This window comes from Parus major, chromosome 1 (genome assembly GCF_001522545.3).
Source record: "Parus major isolate Abel chromosome 1, Parus_major1.1, whole genome shotgun sequence".
Taxonomy (NCBI): Eukaryota; Metazoa; Chordata; class Aves; order Passeriformes; family Paridae; genus Parus; species Parus major.
The window spans coordinates 19635030-19660685 of record NC_031768.1 but is presented as its reverse complement, the minus strand read 5'-3'; the positions used below and the strand labels follow the sequence as shown (position 1 = coordinate 19660685).

The 25656-nt window shown below is 36.4% G+C and overlaps 1 protein-coding gene across 4 annotated transcripts in view; it reads left to right on the top strand.

Moving 5' to 3' along the window:
- Positions 1-25656, top strand: part of WWC3 (WWC family member 3) — a 98998-nt gene that overhangs the window by 31456 nt on the left and 41886 nt on the right. For all 4 annotated transcript variants that reach the window (XM_015638345.3, XM_015638356.3, XM_019007728.2 and 1 more), the window contains exons 2-6: positions 5286-5395; positions 10103-10306; positions 13396-13472; positions 15599-15678; positions 21770-21899. In XM_015638345.3, the coding sequence (XP_015493831.1) occupies positions 5380-5395; positions 10103-10306; positions 13396-13472; positions 15599-15678; positions 21770-21899 (507 nt within the window). In that variant the 5' untranslated portion in view covers positions 5286-5379. The remainder of the gene's footprint in view (positions 1-5285; positions 5396-10102; positions 10307-13395; positions 13473-15598; positions 15679-21769; positions 21900-25656) is intronic.

Here is a 25656-nt window from a genome sequence, read left to right as displayed (position 1 = left end):
TCCTGCCCTGCTCAGGGGCAGGGGCTGATGGGGAGAGCAGCCTGCTCGGGGTCATGGCACAGCTGTGTCTCACAGAGATGGTCTTGCTGCCCAGGCCAGACCTGTGGTGGTGGAAGATGTCGAAGAAGTGCCTACACGACTGTACTGTGACTTTTAAAAACAATATAATAACAATGCTCTCATTCTCCCACTCACTGTAAGCAGCTCTTCTTACCAGTGTCTGTGAAACAACAAAAAAAATAATCTTCCATTCCTTCTCAATTTCTTGGTTTGGTTTGTTAGGGATTTTTTTGTTGGTTTGTTGTTTTGTTTTTTGCTCTGTGCAGTTGGAGGGAATAAGAGCCATGGTACAAGACAAGAGGGTCAGTTAAACTTTATAGCAATGCCTGTAACTTAAATTCATGTTTGAAAGGAGGTAAGAAATATTGATGGAAAGCCTTAAAGTGCGTGCATGATTTCTCATTTTGCCTTTTCTCTTTTTTGCCTTGTGACACTTCAGTAATATACTTGGTGTAATACTTTCCTTGGATAAACTTTTACGAGATTTATCAAATTGCTAAATCTTTTCTAGTTATTGTATTAGTCATTTTTAAATTGCATGGTGTTCTTCAGATCTCTAATGTAAATTAATGCAGTAGCCTAGTAGATTAGTAATACAGTTTCTGTATCTGCATTTGTCAGGCAAAAACATGTGTCCCATATGATGACAATTCAGATTGAGATGAGGTTTAAGAAAATTTTTCTCCTAGTTGTTTGTGGAGTTCTATCAGATTTTATTAGATGTTTTTTGCTGCCATTGAATTTAACCAAACTCAGAAACAAAATTAAAAACACTGTTGACAGCTGCTGTTCTTGCATCCTTCTCTTGGTCTCCTACAGACAGTGACTTCTGTTCAGAACTTAGTGGTTCTTTTTCATAATTAGGCCTCATGGCTAGTGCTTTCCTCTTAATCCAGGCTCACTTTGAAAGGTGAGGTGACCCTGCACATAATTTAGGTGTCAAGGCATTGTTTAAAGGAGGACAGCTAGTTTACAACAGTGTTTCTACTTCAGAACACCTTTTTGATTTCCTGTTCAAAATCTTGGAAAAACAGACTCTGTTTGTCTTTATTTAGTTTCTCCCAGGGGGAGTTTTACTCAATTAGACTTTAGGATTTCAAGCAGTCAGGGGCCTCTAATGTGGCATCAGGGCCATGGGAAGACTGAAGATCTTACCTAATATTTTTCCAAAGCCTTGTGTTTTTAGTTATCTGGTTCTGGTTTTGAAGGTCTATGACAGTGAAGTTACCCTACTCTCTGTGAAACTCTTTGCTTTGGAGATGTGAAGTATGCATTTTCTTCAGACTGAGAAGCTTTCCTTTATTATTTAAAGGTTGAGGTTTTCCGTGAGCTTTTTTTGAGGGCGTAAGGGGCAGGGGGATTGAAATTAGATGCTGTTAACAATGTATCTGAAGCTGAAAGCACTTTTGAAGTAAATTACCTGAAATGGTATTTAGCCATTATCTTTTAATATCTTTTCTCCTCCCCATCCAGTCCCTGCTGTGAACTGATGCATGCAAGAAATACTCGTTTTGCTACCGCATATTCAGATAGCTGTAACAATGTGTTCTGGAATCCTTCATTTTGTCATAGTGGATAAAGATACCAAACAAGTATGCAAAGAGGAGAAAAAACTTAATTTAGTCTCTTGTTTGGTTTTATTTTAGATTGAAATTTCTGTATTCTAACTGTTTAACTTGGTAATCTATGCAAAGGAAATGGGAATGAAACAAGTTTTCAGATATGTCTGTTGGATTGTGAATAGCAGACTTTTATTTCTTCTCAATGAAAACATATAATTTGGGCAGAGTTAGAAGTGACAGATCTGCAGTGCATGACATTGCTCAAAGATTTTTCTCTGGGCTTGATGTGCTGGATTCAGGTTATGCAAGCTTTCTTATGTGATTCTGTATTTGCTTCTGAAGGGTTTCAGAGTCACAAAAGATAGGGTGCCTAAGGACTGAAGAGCATCATTACATTTGGAAAGGATAAAGTCAGTTAATCTGACGTTAAGGTTGGTTTTTTGTTCTGCGCAGAATTGGCCCCCATGGAAAACTTGTACCTGGACTGTAGGTCCAGTGCCTGCAAAGAGTTAATGCTCCAGAGGAGCAGAGGATTTTCATTTCATCCATCCAGAGGATTGTATTTTTCAGCTGAAAGTTCAGAACCTTCTTGTTAGTGTCTGCCAGTTGTTTTGGAGGAGCCAGGAGGTGATCATGGGTGGTGAGCATGTTAGTTATTGTTTACTACCGAGATTACAGATAAATACCTTAGTTTTTCATTACTGTGAATATCGCAGTTCATGACAGCCCTGTTTTTTGTTTAATCAAAGCTAGCAGCATTATTTTGTGTCTTTGTCTTTATAATGCTTTGAAGAGCTTTTTGTCTTTATTTCAATACTTTGAAATGTTTTAACAGATGTACTTGTACCTTGTACAGTTCTTTATAAAAAAGTAGAACAGATCTGTTTTATAGAACTTTAGCTAATTAAAAACGAACCCAGAGGGTAAAGCAGTATTTTCAGAAGATACTTAATTTCAGTATTTGACTGCTGTAATTTGTGGCAGACCTCTAATTTAGATATCTGCATCTGTTCCATTTTGTCTTTGTTATTCTGAAAAACTGTAGTTTCCTTAACTAGCAAAAAAACTAATCTTGTCCTCAGAGTCGTGCTGGTTAAACCAGGAAGGTATTTTTTCAGTTTGTGTAGTCAAAGCAGCACAAAACGGAGGCAGAAACTTCTAATTCTTAGTTTTGTGTCTTTGAAGGTCCAGCTATGTAGGTATAAATGTGACTGAATTGAGTCAGTGTGACACTATGCTTTGTCTGAGGGGAATCCAATTTGGAGCAACTTTGATTATAGTTTAAAATAAGCAACATCAGCTTAATAATGGTCTGAATATCTGGAAGACAGCTTTTTATGCGTTAGGGGTTTTTTTTCCTTCCAAGTTTCCCTTCAAAACTATTAATTAAACTGTTCACACATGTTTTTATAAAACTTAATGAAAACTGGTTAGACCAGATGCATTGGTTTTCTTCAGTCTCCCTTTTCCAAAAAGTGAACATTGTCCTTGTACCGCAAGTCTGAGTCCTGGCAGGATCACAGAGAGCATTGAATTAAAGTTTTTTACTATGAAAGGTTAGAGTATCATGTGCAGGTTTTATTTATGAATAAAGGGTGAGGGTATGTTTGTGTAACAGGCAAGCAAGTCTCATAACTCATTCCAAAGAAAATCTTGTCTATAGTGTGGTAATTTAGGAGCTCATGTCTAGACTACTTCGAGAAATTGTAAACGTGATGTCTTCAGAACAAGAGCATGGGAGTTTAAGAAAAAATGCTGCACTTTGTATGTTTAATATTTGACTGAATTCAAGGGAGATCAGGGAGATTTTGGCAATATCTGGTCTGCGTGACAAATGAATTCCTGAAAGTGCATATGTTGGTTTCTAGTAACATTTTCTTTCTTGAATACAGCATCTTTGGATTTGCGTGATTACGTGATGTAAACTACATATTTGTCAGTAATGGAAAATTTTTACTTTAAATAATGGTGCACAAGTTTATGTACATCTTCTTGTTAAATTGTTTGTAAGTGCTGGAGAATCAGCCAAATAGGATCAAACTATTATTTGACCTGAATAGCTTCTACTGTTGTGCAGAGCTGTTGAAACACAACATTAAAAGTAGTAAGGATTTTTATTTTTTTTAATTCTACTACACTTAATTTTGAACACTGTAATCTCAATCACTGTAAAATAGTTTCAAGAGGCAGGTAAATACCATTTTTCTGTTTGCTGTGTGCAAAATTTTGTGTTCTTTGGTGGTGGTTGAATGGTGTGCTTACTGAACCATTGGACTAGGTAGAATGTAGCTATAGTAGTATTTACATCATTTGAAGTCTCTGCCACTGGATTGTTCTGATTGGTTTTATTCTGGGGTGGGAAGGGTTAGGGTTAGTTCAAAGACAGTTCAAAGTTCAAAGACAGACATACTTAAGTTCAGACAAAATTACTGTTCCATACAGGTGATATCAGATGAAGGGCAATTATGAATCCTAATGGTCTCCATTCCTCAGTGTGTTTGTAAGCATAGTCCAAATCTGGTGTCAGAAAGCCTTAATTGGATATTACAGCACACCAATGGAATTACAACAAACAGTATTATGCTATAGATTGTGCTCAATTTAAGTCAGTCCCTAAATTAATGCATGTATTTAATGTTTGCAAAGTTGTCATTGTTCTAGGTATTAGATGTGCCTCAACAGATATGTGAGGAAGGTGGTGTATCTATATCCTATGTGTAATTGAAATTACTTTATTAGTAGCTTTTTAGTAAATTAATTTTGTGACAGCTTTTAGAGAAAACCATTATCTTAGGGGCTAAGTAAAGATTAAAATGAGTATTTGGGTAATAAACATGATTGAGCATAAAGGCTCTTATGTTTATATCGATTTATTCTTCCTAGGTTTTTATTTTCTTGTTTTAGAGCAGTGTTGGTTTAGAGTCTTTCTGTATAATGTGGAACCTAGTACTTTCAATGTTGCTGTCAACACTGACATGGCTGTTTCAGTTTTCTATTACCCACTGATCTATTAAGACTTTGTCTTGCAAAAGTTGCAATATTTTAAGCTGCTAGATAGTAACGCTTATTAATCACTGTTACTTATTGATTACTGTTTCTGCTCTAATTGCTTCAGAATTTTTCAGACATTTGTTTGTCCCTCCTCTTTTTGAGGGAGAGGATGTAATTTGGATATGTCTGGACCAAGAGAATATCCTTAATAGTTGGAAATGCATAATTGAAAAGAGAAGGTCTGCTTATATAGTACTGTCTTGAATTTTATGTTAATTTTTAAAAGACCAGCAATTATGCTATGTTGTCACCAGAAAGAAGTTAAAGCCTATAAAGCTTCTAGTAGTTTCAGCAGTGGTGAACTCCAGCTTCACATTTATGTTCTTTGCAGCATGGGAGAAGAACTGGCAGGACTGCATGCCATTTAAATTAAATTGTTATACATAGAAACTAGAGGGAAGAAGCTTGTCTTACCTGTTTGGGGAGTATCTGTCAGCATATTTAAATGAAAATTTATTTTGAAACTGTGTGTTTGTAATTATCAGCACATTCCTAAGTAGCATAACTAGTTTTTGATCAACTGGCAAAGGTATTTTCAAAACATGTAATAACATTTAATGCATTGTAAACTCTGCACCTTTTGATTTATTTGTGTTATTTTTATTTTTACAGGATTACAAAGCCATTGACGTTTGCTGACTGTGTTGGTGATGAGCTTCCTTTAGGATGGGAAACTGTTTACGATCAACAGATTGGAGTTTATTATATGGACCACATAAATCGTGAGTAGATATATGATTGTTGTGAAGAATACTAGCAAGCTGGTGTTTACTCTTGCCCCTAACTTTGCTTCCAATACCATTTGTACACCTTGTGCTACTGTGAGTAAATGTATGCAAATAATTTCTTGCAGAATGTGTTTCCTTATCTTTCATATGGGGGCATAATTGTAGTTCCATTTATAAAGAATTTTACAACCTGGGATTGAGCTTTAATGTACAAAGATATTTTGGTTTGCTTGGTCAAACTGTGAAGTATTATTTATTTTGTTGTTGCTTTTTGTCATATGTCAGATTTTTATATTTTAGTAATTTGAATTTTACATTTTGTTAAATTTGTTGTATTTCCTATTTTTCCAGTCATCCACAGTTCACTTTTCTCAATTGAAAACCAAAATACATTCTGTGAGAAGTGTGCTGGTTTTTAATCAGAAACACTGTGAAATACAGTAATCTCATCCTTGCTTAAGCAATACATGTTTTATGTTTAAATATAGTACAAAATGCTATCAAAAAGACAACAGATGTCCCTTTTGGAAACTAATTTTGAACGCTTTCCCTTTTGGACTATTGCTGAGCATAGTATCATCACTGTGGCACACTGGCCAGTTCTGCTTTTAAAAAAATGTCTTATCTTTATAGCTTTGTACTGCTGCTGTTACTGTTGTGCTATCATTAAGCTTCTTATTGCCATTGACTGAATGCTTTCAGTATTGTGGGAATTGGCAGTTGGTGGGGGACTAAGAAAAGAAGAAAGTAGTTATATGGGCTGTCACAGCTATAGTAAATAGTATAATCTGAAGAACAAACATCAATACTATCTACTTGAAATCTAGTCAATTAAAAAATGAAAGTGTAAAAATAAATTTGGGCTTCCGGCCATCATTGGAATTACTTGTGTATTGTGGTTTCACAATTACTTGCTTAAAAAAACCCAAATAACAGAATAATATATGTTCCCATGGTATTGCTTGAGCTATACAGATACTTATTTATTGTGAAATTTAACAAAGATCATTAAACGATAAACTTTAAACAGCTGTTAATACATTAAACACAAGGATAGATAGACAAGAAAACTCAAAGGCAATTAATACAGATTGTTAGGTAATTCATACAATAACTGTGTTAAAAAAGTATTAGCTTAAGGATCGCTGTCATGGTAACTTCAGTAATGTTGAAATTTGATAAAAAGTGAGGATTACATTGGAGTATAGTAATGGAGTGCTCTTGCACCAAAGTATGTGCATGAATGCATATATTAAAAAAAAAAAAAAGAAGGTATTGCCAACTCTTTTTAAATTTTTTTTTTCTTAAATTTGCCACTGGTTTTAGAGTCCCTACAGAAAATGAGTAGTGCATGAACTATTGCAATGCTGTACCTTAACAAAGCTACTGTTAGGCCTCTGTGGTAGGAATAGCAATCACCATCACATGCAAAATGGTGCTTCCTTTTGCTTTTTGAATTTTGTTATTAGCAGCTTTACCACAGACTTCAAGTTTGAACTTACATAAGGGATATTAATCATTGTAGGCATGTCAGATCTGGCTTGCATTTTTTTTCTATGCAATTGAGAGCAAAACTTGTAGATAAGAGTTTTTCAAAGAGCGATTGAGTTCCCAAATGTTCAATGGGTAGACAGAAAGAAAAGATAAATATTAATAGGTCTGGAAAAGTAAAGCTAATCATATTAGATATGAAGTAAAGTTAATGTATGAACAGAGGGATAGAAACTTCATGGGGGCAGTGCTGAACTGAGTAAAAGGAATCATTCAACAATTAACAAGGTTGCAAAATTAGTCTCTTTCATGATAACTAATTACTTGCAGCCCACAGATATTATCCTAAATGGTAATTCAACCGTCACAGTAAAATGGGTTTGTCACCCTTAGGCTAGTACAGCATTTTCATATACCAGCAAGATTTATAATAAGAGGGAAGATAGAGTTGATATTATAGCTGGATAATTATTATTCAAAAATTAGTAGGATACTAGATCCAGTTCTTAAACTGTGGACAACAAAGGTACCAATCAAGACTGCATTAACTTCCTTTGTAGAAATGAGAACTAATGAGTAGACAATCACGTGCATCATGAGGTGGTGTCAGACAAGTGGCAGAGGTGGTGTAGGAGGTGGAGAAATATTTTTCTGAAATGAGTATGTCTAAGCCACTTGGAATGGCAGCTTCAGGAGAAAACATTTGAATTGCCTTTTGTGGCTGACTGGGTTAAATGCTTTATACAGCATTGGAGTTCTGTGTTAATTGACAAAACAGTTAGAAGTGCTTTGGTGTCAAGAAATACAGTGAGAAAATGCAAGGGATAATTCAAAGAGAGTGTTTCTACTCTTACACTTTCCAGGGACCTCTCATGCTTTGTGCACTCTCTCAAGCTTTTTGCCCTTGCACCTTTTAAAAGAAAACAGCAATACATCTGATTTTTTTCCAAGGCTCTTGCTATGTTTGTTTACCCAGGAAGCAAGAATAAGTTTTCTAGGCAATAGTTTTCCATTTAAATTGGAAAAAAACAAGAAACAGAAGAATCTTCTGTAAATCTCAATGGTGCTTCCAACCCTGATCTCCATCTTGTTCTGTAAATTCAGTACTTTGTTGACACCCTTACTAAGCTGCTGTTGGCTGTTATCCAACCATTGCTTAAAAACCTTGGCAGTTGCCAGCCACAGAATTCCTTTCCCTCCTCCTCAGAGTCTTGGGAGCCTTTGAAGTCTCCTCTAAGCATTTGGGCATTCCCCAGTGAGGGAATAATATATTCTCTGCATTTGTCTGGAGCTGTTCTTGAGTTAGTATAGTGTTTTTTAAATTGGTTGTAAAGAAATGAAGTAAGTTAATTTTATCATACAATGTAGTTTTAGTCTTGTTATGTGGCAAACTTGTTTAGAAATCCAGGGCAAAGTTTCATAAACCAGAAAAAAACAGAGCTTCCCATGCACAAAAGAAGTTTTCTACCTCAGATGAATGCTGCTGGCTTTTCAGAAGGCTTCTGAAATAATTCTATGAGAGATGCAGTGCCCTTAAGTACAGGATCTTAGAAGCTTAGTGTGTAATAGAACACAACACCTTAGCCTGGGCTAAGTTTATTGAGATTAAGACTAATACACCATTCAGAGATAAAACCTGAATCCTAATAAGCCTATCTGTTTTATGAATATTTACTGATTTCTCATAGTTTATATGGGGGTTTAGCAGGTTTTGGAATATTAAAATTTGCACAGATTTCAGGGGTACTAATGGACAGATCAGTTAGCAGTGGCAATAGAAGTGCCCTCAGTGAAGGTGGGCAGCAGTCAGAACTCTGATTTCTTCTGCTTGCCCTCCATGTAAAGAAGGATTTACAGAAACTCAACAAGCCAAAGCACATCCTGTCCTTGGCTGAGGAGCTTGTTTTGGGTCATTGGAGCCATAAGGGAATTAAAGGGGTCCCTCGGGAGTGGGGAGAAATTGCAGAACTGTAGGCACTATCTTTAATACTGTTTCAATGTGAGGAGTTGCAGGGAGAGGAAGGTACAGCTGTTAAGAGAAGATGTTATTTAGGAACCTAATCTACAAATCTCTGGTAACCCTGCTTTTTAAAGAGCTTTCTGTTTTTGTTTATGTACTTTTCAGATGGCTCTCAAATGATAGAGCTGCTAGCATCACCTTGACACCTCTAGAGTTCTTAATCTGTTGGGCTCAATCTTCTGCAGTTTCGTATTTCATCACTGGCACCAATACACTGAATGATGTACTCGGGATTAATGTAAAACATAACTGACTTTCATCTCTTGGTAGGAAACCAAGTTTGGAAAAAATTGCTAGGTGCTTAGCTCCTGACTGTGCTGCAGTTTTTGCCACTACTTTGAACACTGACATTGTGTCTGCAGCAGCTTGTTACTGGTAGAGCTTCAATCAGAAATTAACATTACATTTAAACACAAGGCTTTACATGGACATCTTCATGTAAAACATATTTGTTGACTCACAAAAAACCCCAAAATGAACCAATAATTTTAGGATTTTAATGTGTGTCATCGTCAAATGTCTTTGCAACTGCAAAGAGATTGTTATGCAGTAATAGCCTTGAAAATCAATAGATATAGGAAAGTTTTTTTTTTTAATTTGTTTTTGGGTTTTGTTTAAATAAAAACTCTTCTAAACCCTGGCAATGAAAAACACCAGACTGCTGTTTCTTACGACAAATAAGGAGAAGTGATTTAAAAGATTTATGGATTCAAGACTAAGATGCTGATTTCTCTGTTGAATTACCTTATTCTTCTTAACTGTGCAGTGGTAGCCTTTGTCCTTTGAAGATGTTACACTTGCAAAGTTGTATGCAGTATCATAGGATAATTCCAGCTTTTTATAGACTTGCGAGTTAAGCTTTGAGATACCTTTTACTTTTCCTCATTGTTCTGTTTTTAGGTAGTTCCTGGAATTTTCAAGTTGGCTATGAGGGAAGGTTAGAGCCAAATTACTGTTTTCTTTGGGTTTGCACTGGTTTGTAAAGAAAAGAATAACATTTAAATGCCTTTTATATTTGAAATGGCCTTTCCTGTTCTTTCACTCTGGATCTTTCCTTCGCATCCTGACTGGAGTGATTTTGGGCACTGTAGTGTGCTGGTTGAGAATAGACATTAACAAAAATAACTTGGAATTGGTAGCACAAAGTGTCATACAGTTTTATTGTAATGGTTTTACTTTTTTCTTCTTAGAGCTCACACAAATTGAGGACCCAAGGGAACAATGGAGAAGGGAGCAAGAACGCATGCTAAAGGAATATTTAATAGTTGCCCAGGAGGCACTCAATGCCAAGAAGGAGATTTACCAAATAAAGCAGCAGCGTTTTGAACTAGCCCAAGAAGAATATCAGCAATTGCACAAAATGTGTGAGGATGACAGCCGTTCCTATGCCAGCTGTGAGTTTACTATCTTTCTTTCATTTTACCCACCTGCCCTCACAAGATGTGGTGTAAGAAATAGTGTGAAGTATTTCCAACACCTGATTCTTCTCTGAATGAACGTCCTGACTGCAGCAGTGAGGTGCTATGCTTTGACTCTGCAATTCAGTGTCTCCCAATTGGTCTATTACAGCAAGAGATTTAACATTTAATAGGGATAAATGTTAACATTAAAAAGGGATGTAACATTAAACAGGCATATATCCCAGCTGGTATTTCTACTCATCTTAGAGCCAGCTGTAGCGATGCTGCCTGCAAGGCAACAAAGGGCTGAAGGTAGCTATACCAGCTGCCTACCTGCACTCCTAAACTCAAAGCTTGTTTTCCCCTTAACATGGGAGGAAGCCATCACCTTAGGGTAAACCTTCTGTGGATCCATAGTCTGTTTAGCAAATTCTATAAAAAGTTAGTGGCAAGCTGTTGTGTTCAGGAGTACCTCTGACTGTGAACTAGGAAACAGTATTTCATTAGTTCACCTCATTCTTGAGTGCCAGCCTGTGATACTTATGTTGGTGATACAGAGCTTTGATTTCCTGACCTTTTCATTCTTCAAATGACTCTGGTAGCTTGGAGTAGATGATACACTTTTTCTGAATTCTGAAGATGTTGCACCACTGCCATAGGTGTTGGCTGGTGCAGTAAGAAAAGGTGTCTTTGTCAAAGAGTCAACCAAACTAGTTCAGAGAAGTGGATATACCCAACAGCCACATGGAAATAGAGTGGAGTTTTACTGGGTTTAACTGGCGTTTTTCAGTGGCTGTACAGTGTACAGCCATTTTAACTGCAGGTTTGCTGTTAAATGCCAAGGATTTAATAAGAATGGGAACCTTTGCTTTAGCCTCTTCTGAAAATGTTCAAGAAATCTGACTGTGGAAGGGGGCTTACAGCAGGTGTCTGGATAGAAGCATTTAGCATTTAGATTCATTGGTATTTATTAATCCAAGGTAATTCATACATTGCCAAAATTCTGAATAAAAGATGTTTTCTAGAGCTGAGGTGTCCCAGATGGTTTGGACCAACTACTTTGTTACTGTTGAACTAGGATTCTCATCTTTTTGTTCAGTTTATGTATATTTATTCTGTGATTCAGTTTGTGACATAACTGAACAGTTGTGACTAGTCCTATTTCCCCTCCTCATGTTCAAGTTTTTGAAGAAGTAGCACGATATTTTCCTATTAAGAAAGTTGGTTTTTTTTTTTTTTTAAATAAACTATTGTTTAAAGTGTGTTTAACAACTACTGAAAGATTTGGAATAGAGTAAAAGATAGTGTCATGCCTATTTTTTGAGATGTATAAAATCTAAATCAACATTTATTATTTTCTTGGACCTTGGGCTTTTTGGTTTTTTAAAATTTGCAGTAGTTCTGTGGGATATTTTGTTGAATTACTTCAGCTCAATATACAGAAAGAAGCTTTCGTTGAAGATGAAAATATACTAGAAAAATATAACATCTTTCATATTTTTGAAGCTCTTAGAAATATAAGGTATTTGAAACAGCAACAAAATATGACTGAAAATGACAAAATTGAGGGTTATCTGTTATGAAAGCAAATGCTATGTAAATTTACTTAGTTTCTCAATCTTCTCATAATTGGGGTTTTGTAGGTATATCTGGAGTTGATAATGAAAATCCCAAAGACCAATAACATAAAACCGTTCGCTTATTTTCAAGTGGAAAAAATACTACTTTTCTACACATGTTTTAATATATTTTATATTGGTTTAAGATCATATGCATCTGTTTTGAGAAAATGGGATGGGCTGATTACTCAGATGATTTTTAAAATTTTTTTTAAAATATCCTTTTGGGGGGTAATCATGCTGTGAACTAAAGATTCCCAAAAGCGTCTTCTCCACTTGTTTTTCTTAATTTGTCTCCTCCACTACACTGTGAGGTGCTTGCTTCTCCTTTTATTGTACAGAAATGTTAGGCTTCTAATTCTAGTGCAATTACATGACTTAAGTTGGATGCTCATTTATCTTTGCCTCCACCACCACTTGTTTCAAGTTGCTGCACTAAAAGAACTAAAACTTCACAAAGAGTTTTCTTCCACTTTGCTTGTGGTTGCTGCCATTAAATCAGTGTTGTGTGCTTATGAGTGGGAGGTGGTGTGAGCTCAGTGGTTGTGGGTTGGCAGGGTGATGCCCATGAAGCAGTTTTGTGACTCAGTTGTGATCAGCACCATTTAAAAATAAAATAAAAAACACAGAAAATTCTGGATTTAGAGAATTAGTCCAGGCATGACTACTCATTTTGGCAAGTTCCTGCATGCTCGACATGACCTTGACATTGCAGTATTCTTTTGAGAGTCGAAGGGCCCAGTGCAGCCCCAGACATGGGTATGGGTTTCAGTGCAGAAGCCTTCAGCTCTGCAAAAGGATGGAAGGTCTGACAGCACAACCCCATTCATTCACATACCAGGCATTTTTCAGTGGGCCAGTGCTGCCTTGAATGGCTCCATAAATCATGGTTGCTCTTACCCAGTCTATCCTCTAGGACCTTTACTTAACCTGTGTAGGCTTTAGTTTGTAATGCCACAGCTTGACATTGTTGCCTGACTGTAGATACCCTGTGTTAAGAGCTCTCTTGCCAGGGTTGATTTGTATTTCAGTTCCCTATACTGTTGCTTTAGAAGGCAGCTTCTTTCCCTAGCTGGTATAATTTTGTTCTGACAGTAATTTTTTTTAACTTTAGTCCCTATTGTACTGTTAATTCAGTGTACCTAGGAAGTAACTAGTAATTGTTAATATTACACGAATTTCTTGCATCAGTAGATGCCATCATCCTATCATAGAGGCTCGTTGTTTTTAGGAAATACGGGGTGCTGCTATATGCAAGTTTTGTTGTTGTTCAGGACAAAAAAAAATAAATTTCAGGTGGGCCGAATGGAAATCTTCAGTTGTACTTCAGCACAGAGGATAATTTTAGAACCTAGTGACTTGTAAGAAAAAGAATTAATGTAATGGTTTATTATATAGTGCCACGTCTTAACAATTATATTAAAGAAGGGGGAAAAAGTAAAATACTGTTTTCCATCTGTTTAGCATTCTCTGGATTTTCAGCTAATACCAAGTATGACCCATATCAGATTAAAGCAGAAATAGCCAGCCGTCGTGACAGAGTGAGTAATCTTTTTTTCATTTTGTAAAAATATGAAATAGGCATGGGGAAGGGAGGGAGGGTCTGTTCTTCTTTTACTTCAGCATGTTCTCTGATAGTTGCATGCATTTATAGAAATACAGTATTGAAAAGTGCTTTTTTATTCTAACCCATTGCTCCGTTAAAACAGCTCTATATTGACTACATTTCGGTGACTTGAGAAATAATTCTTTGACCATCTTGCAAGTGCAAGCACTTCTGTCACAGATGTCAGAGGCAAGCTCAGCAAGGTTTTCAGAAATTGCTTTCTCTCTACAAACTGCCACAAGTAGTAAATGCTCTGCAGCCAGATTCTTTCAAACCCACTGTCTTCATACCATTTACCCATTTTCAGCAAGGTTCTGCTGGCCTGTAGGTTTAGCCACTTATTTGGAAATCTCTTCACAGTTCAGTAGACCTATTGGCCAAATAGAATTTTCCAGCTGATTGGCCAGAGCTCTTTTATGAGGAGAGGGAAGTTCAAGTATTCTGACAATGATAGGCAGTTCTGTAACAAAAATGTTCCTTATTTATATATTTTTTTAAAAAAATAGTCATGGTTTTGATAAATAAGTATTTTAAAAAATACTTATCCTTGCAGGATAGTGTTCCATTTGTGGTACAGCGACCACTTTTCACATGAGCGCCTCTGAAAATAAATCCCGTTCACCACCCTTCAAAGGCATTTATTCTCTCTGTATATATTTATTACATGCTGACTAGTGTTTGCTTGTTTTACATACTCTAAATGTCAGCATATTCTAAACAAGAAAACAAGCCTTATTTAATATTTGAAGAAAACAAACAAGGTTTTCACTTATGACTATTTTCTTCTCTTCCTCCTTAAAACAAAATTACCTACAATATGCATAAAATAGTATGTTCAAGTGACTGTGAATAGGCATTGAGTTGTTTCAGGAAATAGAAACCATAAAGTTTTTGTGTACATGATATTAGTGTTTCACTTTCTCATTTTACCTTTGGTGAATGTTAAAGGAGCTGGTGAGAGTATAGGAGGGGGCTGGTGCCATGAATTTTGATGAAGGGAAGAGAACTGTGCAGGATGGTGGGACTTTTGACAGTCCTGGTTTGCATCCTGGTACTGGTGCAAAGCCCCTTGCTCTTGGAATAGAGCTGAAGAAAAAGATGATTTTTTTACTCTTTTTTTTCTTAATCTGTTTTTTAATGATTTTGTCATTTATTGATGTACACGTGAAAATCAAGAGTGCTCTGGGTAAAGTCTAGAAAATATGCTCTTTGATAAGCTCTTTAATAAGCTTAAGAAGAGAGAGCTTTTTTTCTTCCAGCCCTGTCCCTCCTGGGGCTCGCAGCTCAGTTTTAGCCTCACTACCACATACCAAAACAACCCTGTTCCCCTCATTTGTCTGCTGTCCCTTGCATTCCCCTCCTGCTATTGCCTTCAGTTGTCTGTCAGCTTTGGAGGGCAAGAAGCTGTTTCTTTGCAGATCATTCTTGGCTCTTCCATGATCTGCATAACCTACTCAGGTAACTGTTTCCATAAAACCACAGTAATAGGTTTTTGGAGACATCTTTGCTATGTCACTTGATTTGTGCTCATTAGTTGGATCAAGATAATTGACAAGGGGTTGAGAGGGCAGGATGATATGAAAATAACTGTAGAAAGCTAGGCTGCCATTTCTGGGAGACAGGACAGTTTTGCTGCCAGTAATTTTGTTTTCCTGGATTGAAAAAATTAATAAATAGCATTTGAATGTTGCATCTTTTTTAAAGTTGACTAAAGAATTGAAGACAGTTACGAGGTATTTTTGCTACAAAGGGAGAAGAAAGTTTATATGGATTGAAACTTGTTAACTGTTAGCATAAGCTCTTGAAGAAATAGCTTCCTGATGGAATAGATGAGGAAATTGATATTTCAAAAACTGAATGTTTTGGCTGCTGTTTGGTTGGGCCTTATGATATTTAAGAAAGTCTTCTGTTGTTTTAAGGCAAAATTTTAAAGCAAAAAAAGAGAAATTATTACTTCTAGTTCTTTAAAGTAGCTTAAGATTTTGTATTTAAAAAACAATTATTTTTATTGTGTAAGTTACTGTTGCTTATTTTTACTTTTAATTACTTTATATTATTCAGCTTTCTAGGCTGAAACGAGAATTGGCACAGATGAAGCAGGAGTTGCAATATAAAGAAAAAGGAGTGGAAACTCTGCAAGAGTAAGTTAAGAGTTTGTGGGAGGATCTTCTGTTGGGGTTGTTGTTTTTTTTTTTATTTGCCTTTGAATAAATTTCATAGAAAAGTGTTGTCAAAAATAAAATGTTAAATGCTGTGCTTCAGACTTTTTGCTGTGATGGTGATGCAGGGTGAGAACAATGTGAAAGGATGGAAGCAGAGTTAGAAAGAATTGGTTGGAGTTGTGATTTTGTAGGTTCGCATACAATAATAGCTTTACGGGCCATTTCTTTAACTCTTTCTCAAGATGTTGCTAAACTGGAATAAGATTTTAAAAAATATTTCCTGAATATGTTTTGGAGATAAAAATTGCCTAGAGCACAGCCCAAAGCAGCATGCTGTAGTTTCCCCATGGCAGTACCATGGCTTTCTGGCTGGGCACATAACTTTTCTAGGGGGATTTCTGTGCACCACAACGCTGCTTCTCCCTATTATGGTCAGGCCATCTCATTCTGCAGTGTAGGGCTGTTTTGTGTTTGTACTGTAAATCTAGTGCTCTGTGAGACCTTGGATTGTGTTGCATGTGTGCAAAATGTTTGCATGTAAATGTGACTCCTTGTCTCCTCCCACTAAGGAAAGGAAGCTCAGGGCAATTTGCCACTGCTCCCAGGGCTATTGGGCAGCCCTGTGCTGTTTCCTGCATGCTCAGTAGTGTCAAAAGTTGTGAAATGTTGTGGTGACCCTCTCCCTGCCACTCTTCCTGCAGGCCATCTGATGGGAAAGGAACTGCATGACTTCCATCTGCATGTTGCTTAGTCACCTACACACGTAGCTCGTACACGGCATGTCCAGTGGGATAGGGAGAGAGGTTGCCAGACCATGAAAAAGTTGCTATGGCTTCTCAATATCGTCAGCAAGACCAGTGGCTAGACCAAGAGCTGGAACAGCTCTTGTATCCACCTTGGATATGTGGCAGTGCATTTAGAAACCTTGGCCTTTTTTCCAGCATGCATGTGAACAAAGTGCCTAATGCAGAAGCTTCCTGAAAATGTTGGAACTGTTGCATGTCTAATGCATTTTGCAACATAAGTGCAGCAGCTGCAGAAATATTTTGAAGGTTTGGCTTTATTGCATTGGCACTACAAGGCATGGGCTTTCACTTCAGGAATTCTGATGAAATTCCAGGGATCCTGGAGCACTTCGAGTGCTTACTTTCCAATTTTGATTGGTACTACAGTAACAAAACAAATTAAAGGAAGATTCTAATATTTAACTTTTAAAAAAGGAGTAACCCATGCACTTAATATTTTTGTTTTCTTTATAATAAAATTTTCTGGTTTTTTTTTTTTTTTTTTAAAAAAAAAACAAGGCTCTTTTGTTTTATAGTGCATTTAGAAAGTTTCATAGAAGAAAACTTGTTCAACTAAAATACCAAAATTCTTAATTGGCAGATACAATGTAATAATTTTCAGGCATAAATGTTTTTTTAGTGAAGCATTTAGAGATAGTTGGGGGAATTGGTAATGCTTGATATTAACTGAAAAATTGTTAAATAAAGTACTCAAAGTATTTGCAGTTTCAATATACTAGGTAATATTTTAAATATAGTCAGGGTCTTGGTATGGTGGCCTAGATATGTAAACAGTAACAGAGCAAAAACAATTTTGTCTTTTGATTTATAATAATTTTTTTCTTTGAGTAGGAATTGCTATGCCTTTTCTGCTTTTTTGTTTTCTTTCTCTTGGTTATTGGGTTATTTTAAGGATATAGGTTCAATTATTTTATAGAAGGATTGACCACTTGACTAGGATGAAGAAAGTATGTGAAGTCCATTTGAAATTCAAGATTGTTTTAATTAGTATAATTCATTTAAGATCATCCAGCAAAGTAGTGTAACTTTTTGAAAAGTAAAGTCTGCAAATGATTAAGAATACAAATGTTAGTCTTGGACTATAGCCCAAGTTGAGTTGCCCATGCTCCAGGATGGGGTTATAGGAGAGACATTCAAGAGAGGAATTATTTTAAAGCATATCTGATTAGTCAGTGGTCACTCCAATCACATAGTTTAAAAGTTCAGGCATGACAGCTCAGTGCTTCTGCGTTGCTTTTTGCTGCTGCTACGATCGCCCCCTGTCCCACTGGTGCACTGCGTGGCATTTTTTGCTTGCTGGAGCTGGGGAGAACCTTTTGCCTGTTGTGTGTTACCTGGAGCTGAGCTCTGCTCTCTGCATTGACTTCTTCACTTGTGAAAGAGACTTGTGGTTTTGTTTTGTGCTTTTAAGTGTTTTTTTGTTTTTTTTTTTAATTTGCCCTTCTGTTGAGATACATGCACTTTTTTTGGGAGTATTTTCCTTCTAGGAGGAAGTGAGCCAATTTGGAGAGTACTTAACTAACAACTGAAGAGAAGGAGCTTCTCTCACCCCCTTATGTAGTCAGTAGACAAATTAGCCTGAAAGCCTAACTGTGCTCTAGCTGTCCCTGTGCAATCTCTCCTCTACCTCCTGTATTTGTTGGGAGAGGGGTCACTCAAGTCAAGTACCAAGGGTGAAGTAGTTTAGTTTTTCCATATCCTTGAAGTAAGTATATTGTCTAAAAAGAAATTCATTGCTCCTTTAAAACAAAATGCTGGGGTTTTTGCTCTGTTCACTCCCTACCCCACTTCCCCTTCCTCTTTAAAGTTTATTGCATTTCAGACATTTCCCACTTCTGTTACGTTTTCTAAATTTTTGGTCTGCGTCATCTTCCTTCTTGTGCTAAGTCAAATCTTCAAGTAACTGCCAAACTGCAAAAGGCATGTATCCTGTTCATGTTTTTTAAAGGCATGTACATCACTTTATTTCAAGTGTAAGCCAAGAACAACATTAGGAGCCGTCAAACTTTGTGCTTTACGTCTGGCTGAATGTTTGCTTTGAAAGTATTACCAAAATGGCATCACGTGCAGATACTGGAACTTGCTGCCAGGTGACTATTTGTGCTGTCTTTGCTTGGTATAGCTCTCAGAGAAGAGACAGCTTTTATGGAGAGGGCAATTGGATTGCTCAGTATTTCCATCATTTTATGTTCCTGTCAGATTCAAATGCCTTTGTCAAATGCAAATCTCTTACATTGACATTTTCCATGTACAGTATCTGCCTTGGACTGTGTTTTGTTTTCTGTTCTTTGGTTTTAGTAAAATGGCTTAACCATCTTTGAGGAGAATGAAAAGAAAACAAAACCACAAAACAACTATAGAAGTGGGGTTTTAAGAATGGAGACATGATTGGGGGTGGTTCGGTATCTCTACAATCTCTTGTCGATGTTGTGTGATAAAACTTTAGACTTGGGTTTATGTTTGCCCAGTGGAGACTTTGTAGAGCTCACTGTTCAAAGCCTGCAAAGATCCCCACCCTGCAAGGTGGTGTACCTTGGCCTTCTCCAGCATCTTTGTCCTGAGGTGCATCTGATCCTGCCACGGTCCAGACTTACAGGGTTAAATATGAGCCTTTTCTTGAACAAATTCCTTCCCCTGGCCTGACAGCACGGACTGAGAAGGAGGAGCAGTTCCTTCTCCCCTGTGTTTTCAGTGATCCTACTGCTCCCCGGCAGGAATTTTGGAGGAAGAAGGCATTTAGCAACAAAGGAAATGAAAACTTGGCCAGTTGGCCAGGAGAGCAGAGTGAATACTGTGAGAAGTTAGGAGGAACAGGGAATTAGGACTGGCTAAGCAATTTGTAGCTACAGACTAATTTAGAGATTAGGAGAGCCAACAAAAGCTTTAAAATTAGATTTTCGCTCAGGTACAGGCCTGTGCTTTGGTGGAGGAAAATGGGGGAACATGGAATCTGCCCTGTAGGACTGAAATGATGACAAGCATATTAATATTCTGTGTATCCTAGAAACATCTTCATATCCTTACAGTCTTGCATATTAGTTGAATATTCTTGCTATTCATACAAAGGTCTGATCTATGTTTGTATCATGCTGTTTTACATTAGTAAAATGGAAGACTTCTGTTAACTCTATGGCTTTCAGAAATAGATGTTTATAAAAAAAGGGAAAAGAATTAACAGACAATAAATAACAGGTAATTTTGTAAGCTACTGTAGTCAGTTTGGGTTGACAGCAATACTGATTTAAGCCTAAATATTTTTGGCAGTTAGGAACTTCTCTGATTCTTTCTTTAAACAAATATCAACTCATTAGCTGGGCTCCAAAGTTGCATCCCGGAACATGAATATGTGGATAACTGGACAGAAATCTGGTTAAAATGAAATAATTTCCTTTTCCTGAAATGCCACCTTAGTCCTGGCAAGCAGTAAAATGAGCAGTTGTGTAGAAGCATTTTCATGTCTAATATTTGAACATAGTTCTTAACATTACAGTTACCTTCAAATAAAAATGTGTTATCTTTTTAATGTGATTTTTAATTAATTGGATTAGTTATTTTACCATGGTTTTATCTGCTCAGTATTTTATCTAAAAATTAGTGAAGACTCAAGGAAACATTTTGAAAACGAAAACAAACCAACAAACCCCCAGCTTTAACACACATGACATGTAAGTCCTTTCTTGTTCTTGAGCCAGTATTCATAAAAGATTGTTTTCTTATGTAACTTGGGAAAATTTGTCTTCAAAGAAAAATATTGAGATTCAGACTTATTTTGTGTTGTCTCCAAAACCAGTACCTGTCAGAAAAAACACAAACAATTTAAAACTATAGAAATCAACCTATTTTTTCCCTAAATATTGTGAGGCACTCAATAAAACCACAGGACTTTCATTTACCCCTTTTGATTTTTCATTTTAATGTTTTACTTTTAAAGCAACTAATCAGATGTAAGTGGAATTGCGCTGCTTGTATTTTAACTGGCAGAACTTGTTGAGAGACTGTTGTTGACACTCGTAGTTTAATCTATCTTGATACTTGTTGGTCTCAATATTTAATTATTATAGAAGATTATTTATCTTCTTCTGTATGTATAGTATACCATCTCCTACTACATATTTTTATAGATTGATGTCCTTTGTGGTGAATGATGTGTGTTTTTGTCTTTAATTCTGTTAACCTGACATACCTTTTCCTGAAGCTGTTCTTAGCATTGGTCTAATGACTTTTACACTTACCACCTTTTCTCTGTATACATTCTTTTTATGCTAGATTAACAGGAAAATTGATTTTTTTCCATATTTTAATGGGAACTTTACATGATTTTCAGTAATTGCTGTAAATAACCTATTAAAGCCCCATAGCCATTTGCTTTAAATACAAGACCAAACAGTTCTTCTGGTGAGTTCACTATAGGCTTTTGTCTTATTCTTTATCTATAAATTGAAGGAAATTATCAAGATGATACACTGGGCTAGTCTTCTACATCCTGATATGTTGTCCTTTACTGTTGTGGAATGTTATAAAAAAAAGTCGAAAACTCAACCAGTGGGTGTTCCCCTTGAGAGATTTGAATATGTCAGGATGGAAACATTAGTATTACTTCAGTCTTATATCATGACTAGTGCTCTTGCTTCTTGCCTAAAGATTTAAAATCATCTGGGATGTTCCCACATCATGTTTTTCAGTGCAGAATGATAATGTCTTACAGATATTTCATGGAAAAGATATTCAAAGAGGCCTATAATGACAGGAAAGCATTTGCAATAAAATTTTAGGCATTAAAATTTTCTTCCTGAGAAAATGAAATGCTTTTGTTAGAAAGTTGCTAAAGCAGGATCAAGTAGAAGCCCTGGAAGTGATACTGCAGTGTGTGATGCTGCATGAAAAATATGACAGCTAGACTGCTTATTCAACAGTACTGCTCAATAGCAACTCAACAGTAACTGTTGAGTTACTACCATCTATGTCAGTTTTAGATTCATTTTACTTTTGGTGCATGAAATCACCCACAGACATTACTCATAACTAAGCTCTGCATTAGGATATTAAACCCAGGAAATTTGTTGGTTCTGCAGAACCTGGGTAGATAATTGCTTTGCTTTGTCTTTAGAGTGGACTTGGCACTGAGTGCTGTGTTAATTCCAAGTAGAGTAACATTTTATTCCTGGAAATGAAGTGGTACATGAATAAACAAGAGGTCTTAAGAAGTCTATGTACTTTCTCATTATGTGAAATCTCCTGAATTTGTCTTAATGTATTTTCAACAGGATTGATCGCAAGATGTCAAATGCTCATACAAATTACAGACTGGATGAAGCACAAGCTATAATGACTGAACTTCGAACCATAAAGAAAGCTATATGCACAGGTGAAAAAGAAAGGCAGGACCTTATGCAGGTAAAAAATATGCTACTGAGCTACTTAATAGTAGTAAACTATCTCTGTTTACTTGCTTGGGGTTGCATTGTGTTTACCAAGTTTAAATAAGAAAGTAGGATGGCCTAAACTGATTTTTCTGTTTGACAGTTACCACAATAGCAAGCAATTCAAAAAAGGTAAGTAGTCATTGTCTATACTGTGAGCACAAGACTTCATATGCATTTCGTATTTTTATCTTAAGTAATGTAGTTAACTATGTTTCATTTAGCTCAGTGTTTTCATTGAATATAGCTTTCTATTGTTGCTATGTTGATGGCTGCTATGTAGTAATTACACTGTATTAAGAAAAAGCCTTTGTGCTTTCCAGTATTTGTTTATCATTTTGTTTTATGTCTCTTTGTATTACCTGTAATGAAGTAGGATTGAGTGTTCATGTGCTAGAATGTTTATTCTTGTGTTAACCATGTTTTTTTCCCTTTATATGTATTTCACCAAACTGGATCTTTGTCACTGTCACACTTTTTTGCTCCAAACTCTCCCAAGTTTGAGAGTACATCAAGGCTCATGTTAGTTTCAAAATGTTCTGGCAAAGAAAAGTATGAATAAATACAATGTATACACAAGCTTGAAATTGATGAATTAAAGAATGGGGATTGAGGGGAGCTATGTACCTGAGTAATGGTGTAACTGTTGAATAGATTCTGTGCCCTGCCTCAAGGTCTCAGTTGCATGTCTGTGTTGTTAATGCGATAGGAGCTTGATCAAAGAACAATGAGCCCCTCTTACCACAGGGACTTCCCTACAGACTTGCTTTAATATGCTGCATATACAGAGAGGTGATAAGGACAGTTCTTTTCACGCAGTCTTCAAATACTTGTTTGGAAAAATGCATCTTTGTTACCTATAGTTCTGGGACCATTATAAATTATGTTGCCATGCAATCATTTTCTTTCAGATTTCTCTGCATTAGTGTTTTTCATTTTTTTTTTTTTCCCAGTTATTAAATTATATGAGACATTTATAATCTACATATAATGAATTTCCATAGTTATGCAATTATTTAGTCTCCAATGCAATATACAAAGACCATCTTATGAACCACAAATCCTTGCTCAAGTAGACAGAACACTGAAGTCACTATGAAAAGTTTCTGCCTTGGCAACTTTTAACATACTTGTTATTTTGGGCTGGGCAAGTTTTAAAGTGATTCTAAGTCTTCCACATGCCTGGCTAGCAAGAAGTGATTAGAAAGGCAGTTCTTCATGGATGCAATAACACACATTTTAGGAAACTAACTGGTAACATAAGGACTTATGTGTGAGATCTTGGAGCAGTTTAACTACTGGCCTTGTTTTTACTTCCCCAACAGATTTTTTTACCTCTTTTCCTTACATTTTCAGTTCTCAGTGGCAGTAAATTCAGCTGTAAACATTGAGATGCTTCAAAATCGTATTTGGTAAACCAACTTTAAATGTGCTTGCAGTTTCTTTAAATAGTGTTCTGGGAGTTAGAACTTTAGGATCAAGGATTAGGCAGTGCTGGCAGGACCAGAATGTAGCAGTTGCACAAAACAGAAGGAAAAATGAAGTGTTTCATCCTTCTTCATGGCTCTGTGTGCTGTATACTGGAAATATGAGTCTAGGAAGTATCTTTTTTCAATTAATGACTATCTTTTGTCATGGAAGCCAATAATAGAACATTAGACTATAGGAGAGCTATAGCCCAGGAGAATGTAGAAAACAGTTGTTCCGCACAAGTAACATGCAAAAGATTTCTTCATGTTTTGTTACAAATGGTATACAGAATTAAATGCAATCATTTACAAGGTCTACAGTTGTAAAAATGATGTATTTTTGCCAGCTTACTGTGCTCTGAAAGAATATCCAGCTCTCTTTTTTAATTTTGTCCAAAAAAAAAATTAAAAAATTACTTTTAGTGTCACCAGAGTAATCTGTGCTATGCCTTTTGATAACTATTTGAAGATTATTGTCATGGATTTAGTTAGCTATGTCAAATAAAGTTAGCAAGTCTGTTTTAAATATCTTCCTAATGAGTTCAGAATTCAATTTATATTTTCCTGTTAATATTGGAATTGTATTGTCCTTGAAAACACCACATTTTAAAACCATTGTTGTTCAGACAAACTTTCTTAGGACATCTTTTTTACTTTGAAATTTATTAATAGAGGAGGTAGAAGTATAGTGTAAAAAATATGGGGTTTTATTTCAGAGTAAAGGAAACAGACTGTTTCTTACTACTTTTTAATTAAAATCTGTCCAGTGTGAGCAACGGAACTAAACATAGTAGAAGTGACTCAGTCTTGTGTAGGTGCTTGGAAAATTGTAGCTGTTGCAGAAGTATGATAATTGGTTTAGTTGTGTGGGAGAGGGTGGTCAGATTTAAATTGGATGCTGTGATTACAAGTAAAGCAAAATATGCAGTGCTACTGCTCTAAAAAAGTGGGCAAACTTTTTATATAAGTTTGAATAATAAAGGTGTGTGGTTAGGTTCCTGAAAGCAGTGTGTTTATCTCTCCTCCCCCATCTCTTTCATGACTTTGTTTCTGTTCAGTGTATGTATGCTTTTAAAATGTTGTTCTTGGAGAGCACTGGACTTTGGTTTTTGTGGGGTTTTTATTTCTTCTTTTTTCTTGTCTCTTTGTTACCAGTAAAATTAGCTAAATAGGTTAGATAGGAAGTGCAGTGAAATTGTGCAGTGCTCCCAAATCAGATGGCAACAGATAATGGTGAAATGGCAGTGCTCATTTCTCTCTCTTTGGGTAAGTCTGGGCTGGTGTGCCCAGAATTTCACATTAACAGTAGGCTTCTTTGGCAGTTTCCATGGGATTGCCGTAAACAGTCCTTAAACTTGAGATGAAAGATGGATTTCTCCATGTAGCTGGGAAGGAAATTACTCCTACTGTTTATAATAAGAATTACAAATTTTTTCTATCTAAAAATGTGCAAACTTGGGTCGTAATTTTCCATGTTAGGGTTGCTGGTGCCTGTTTTCACTCATCCAACTAGAAGGACTTAATCATTTATGCTTGCCCTAGGGCGTAGTCATTTGTGCATGTAGATATAAGTTAAGGTGATGCTGCCTGGTGATCGCCACCTGTCAAATGCTTTCTCATTTTTAGGTAGGGGCCAGTATTCAGCAACTGTACCTGGATAGGAAGCCTGGCCATCAGTCAAGTAGCCCTTCATTTCCTCCCAGGGAGAATGCTAGAGGGCATCAGGAGCATGCCAGGAGTTCATAAAGTAGCTGAAATACAGGCAAAAATTTAGATTTAAGTTCTGGCATCAGGATCTGTGGTATTGCACATACCTGTAATATAATGTGTGTTAGCCAAAAGAGGCAGATGGAACATTAAGTTATTAGGAGAAACCTCAAGCTTTCTGAATCCTGAGTTTTTGTTGATGCAGCTGGCTATGCTTTACTGGAAAGAGACTATGATCTGAAGTTATTATTTTCATGTTACAAACCCATTAAGAATCCCTTTTGGTCCTCCATACAGCAGGAGTCTTGACAGGACTGGATGATTTCCAGTGAGTTTTGAGGAAGAGTTAGACAGGGGTCTACAGTTTTCATGAAGTAAAAGTTGTTTTTTTTTTTACCATGTTGTGGAGCAGTTCCTTTCGCAACAAGTTGTAATGATAAAAGGACACTAGCTAAGGATCTCTTGGCAATGTAACTTGAAATTGAATTTGCTGTTTCAGGACTGAGGAGAAAGTATGTTGTTTGTCCTTCATACTAAAATGGCTCTGTTCAGCTG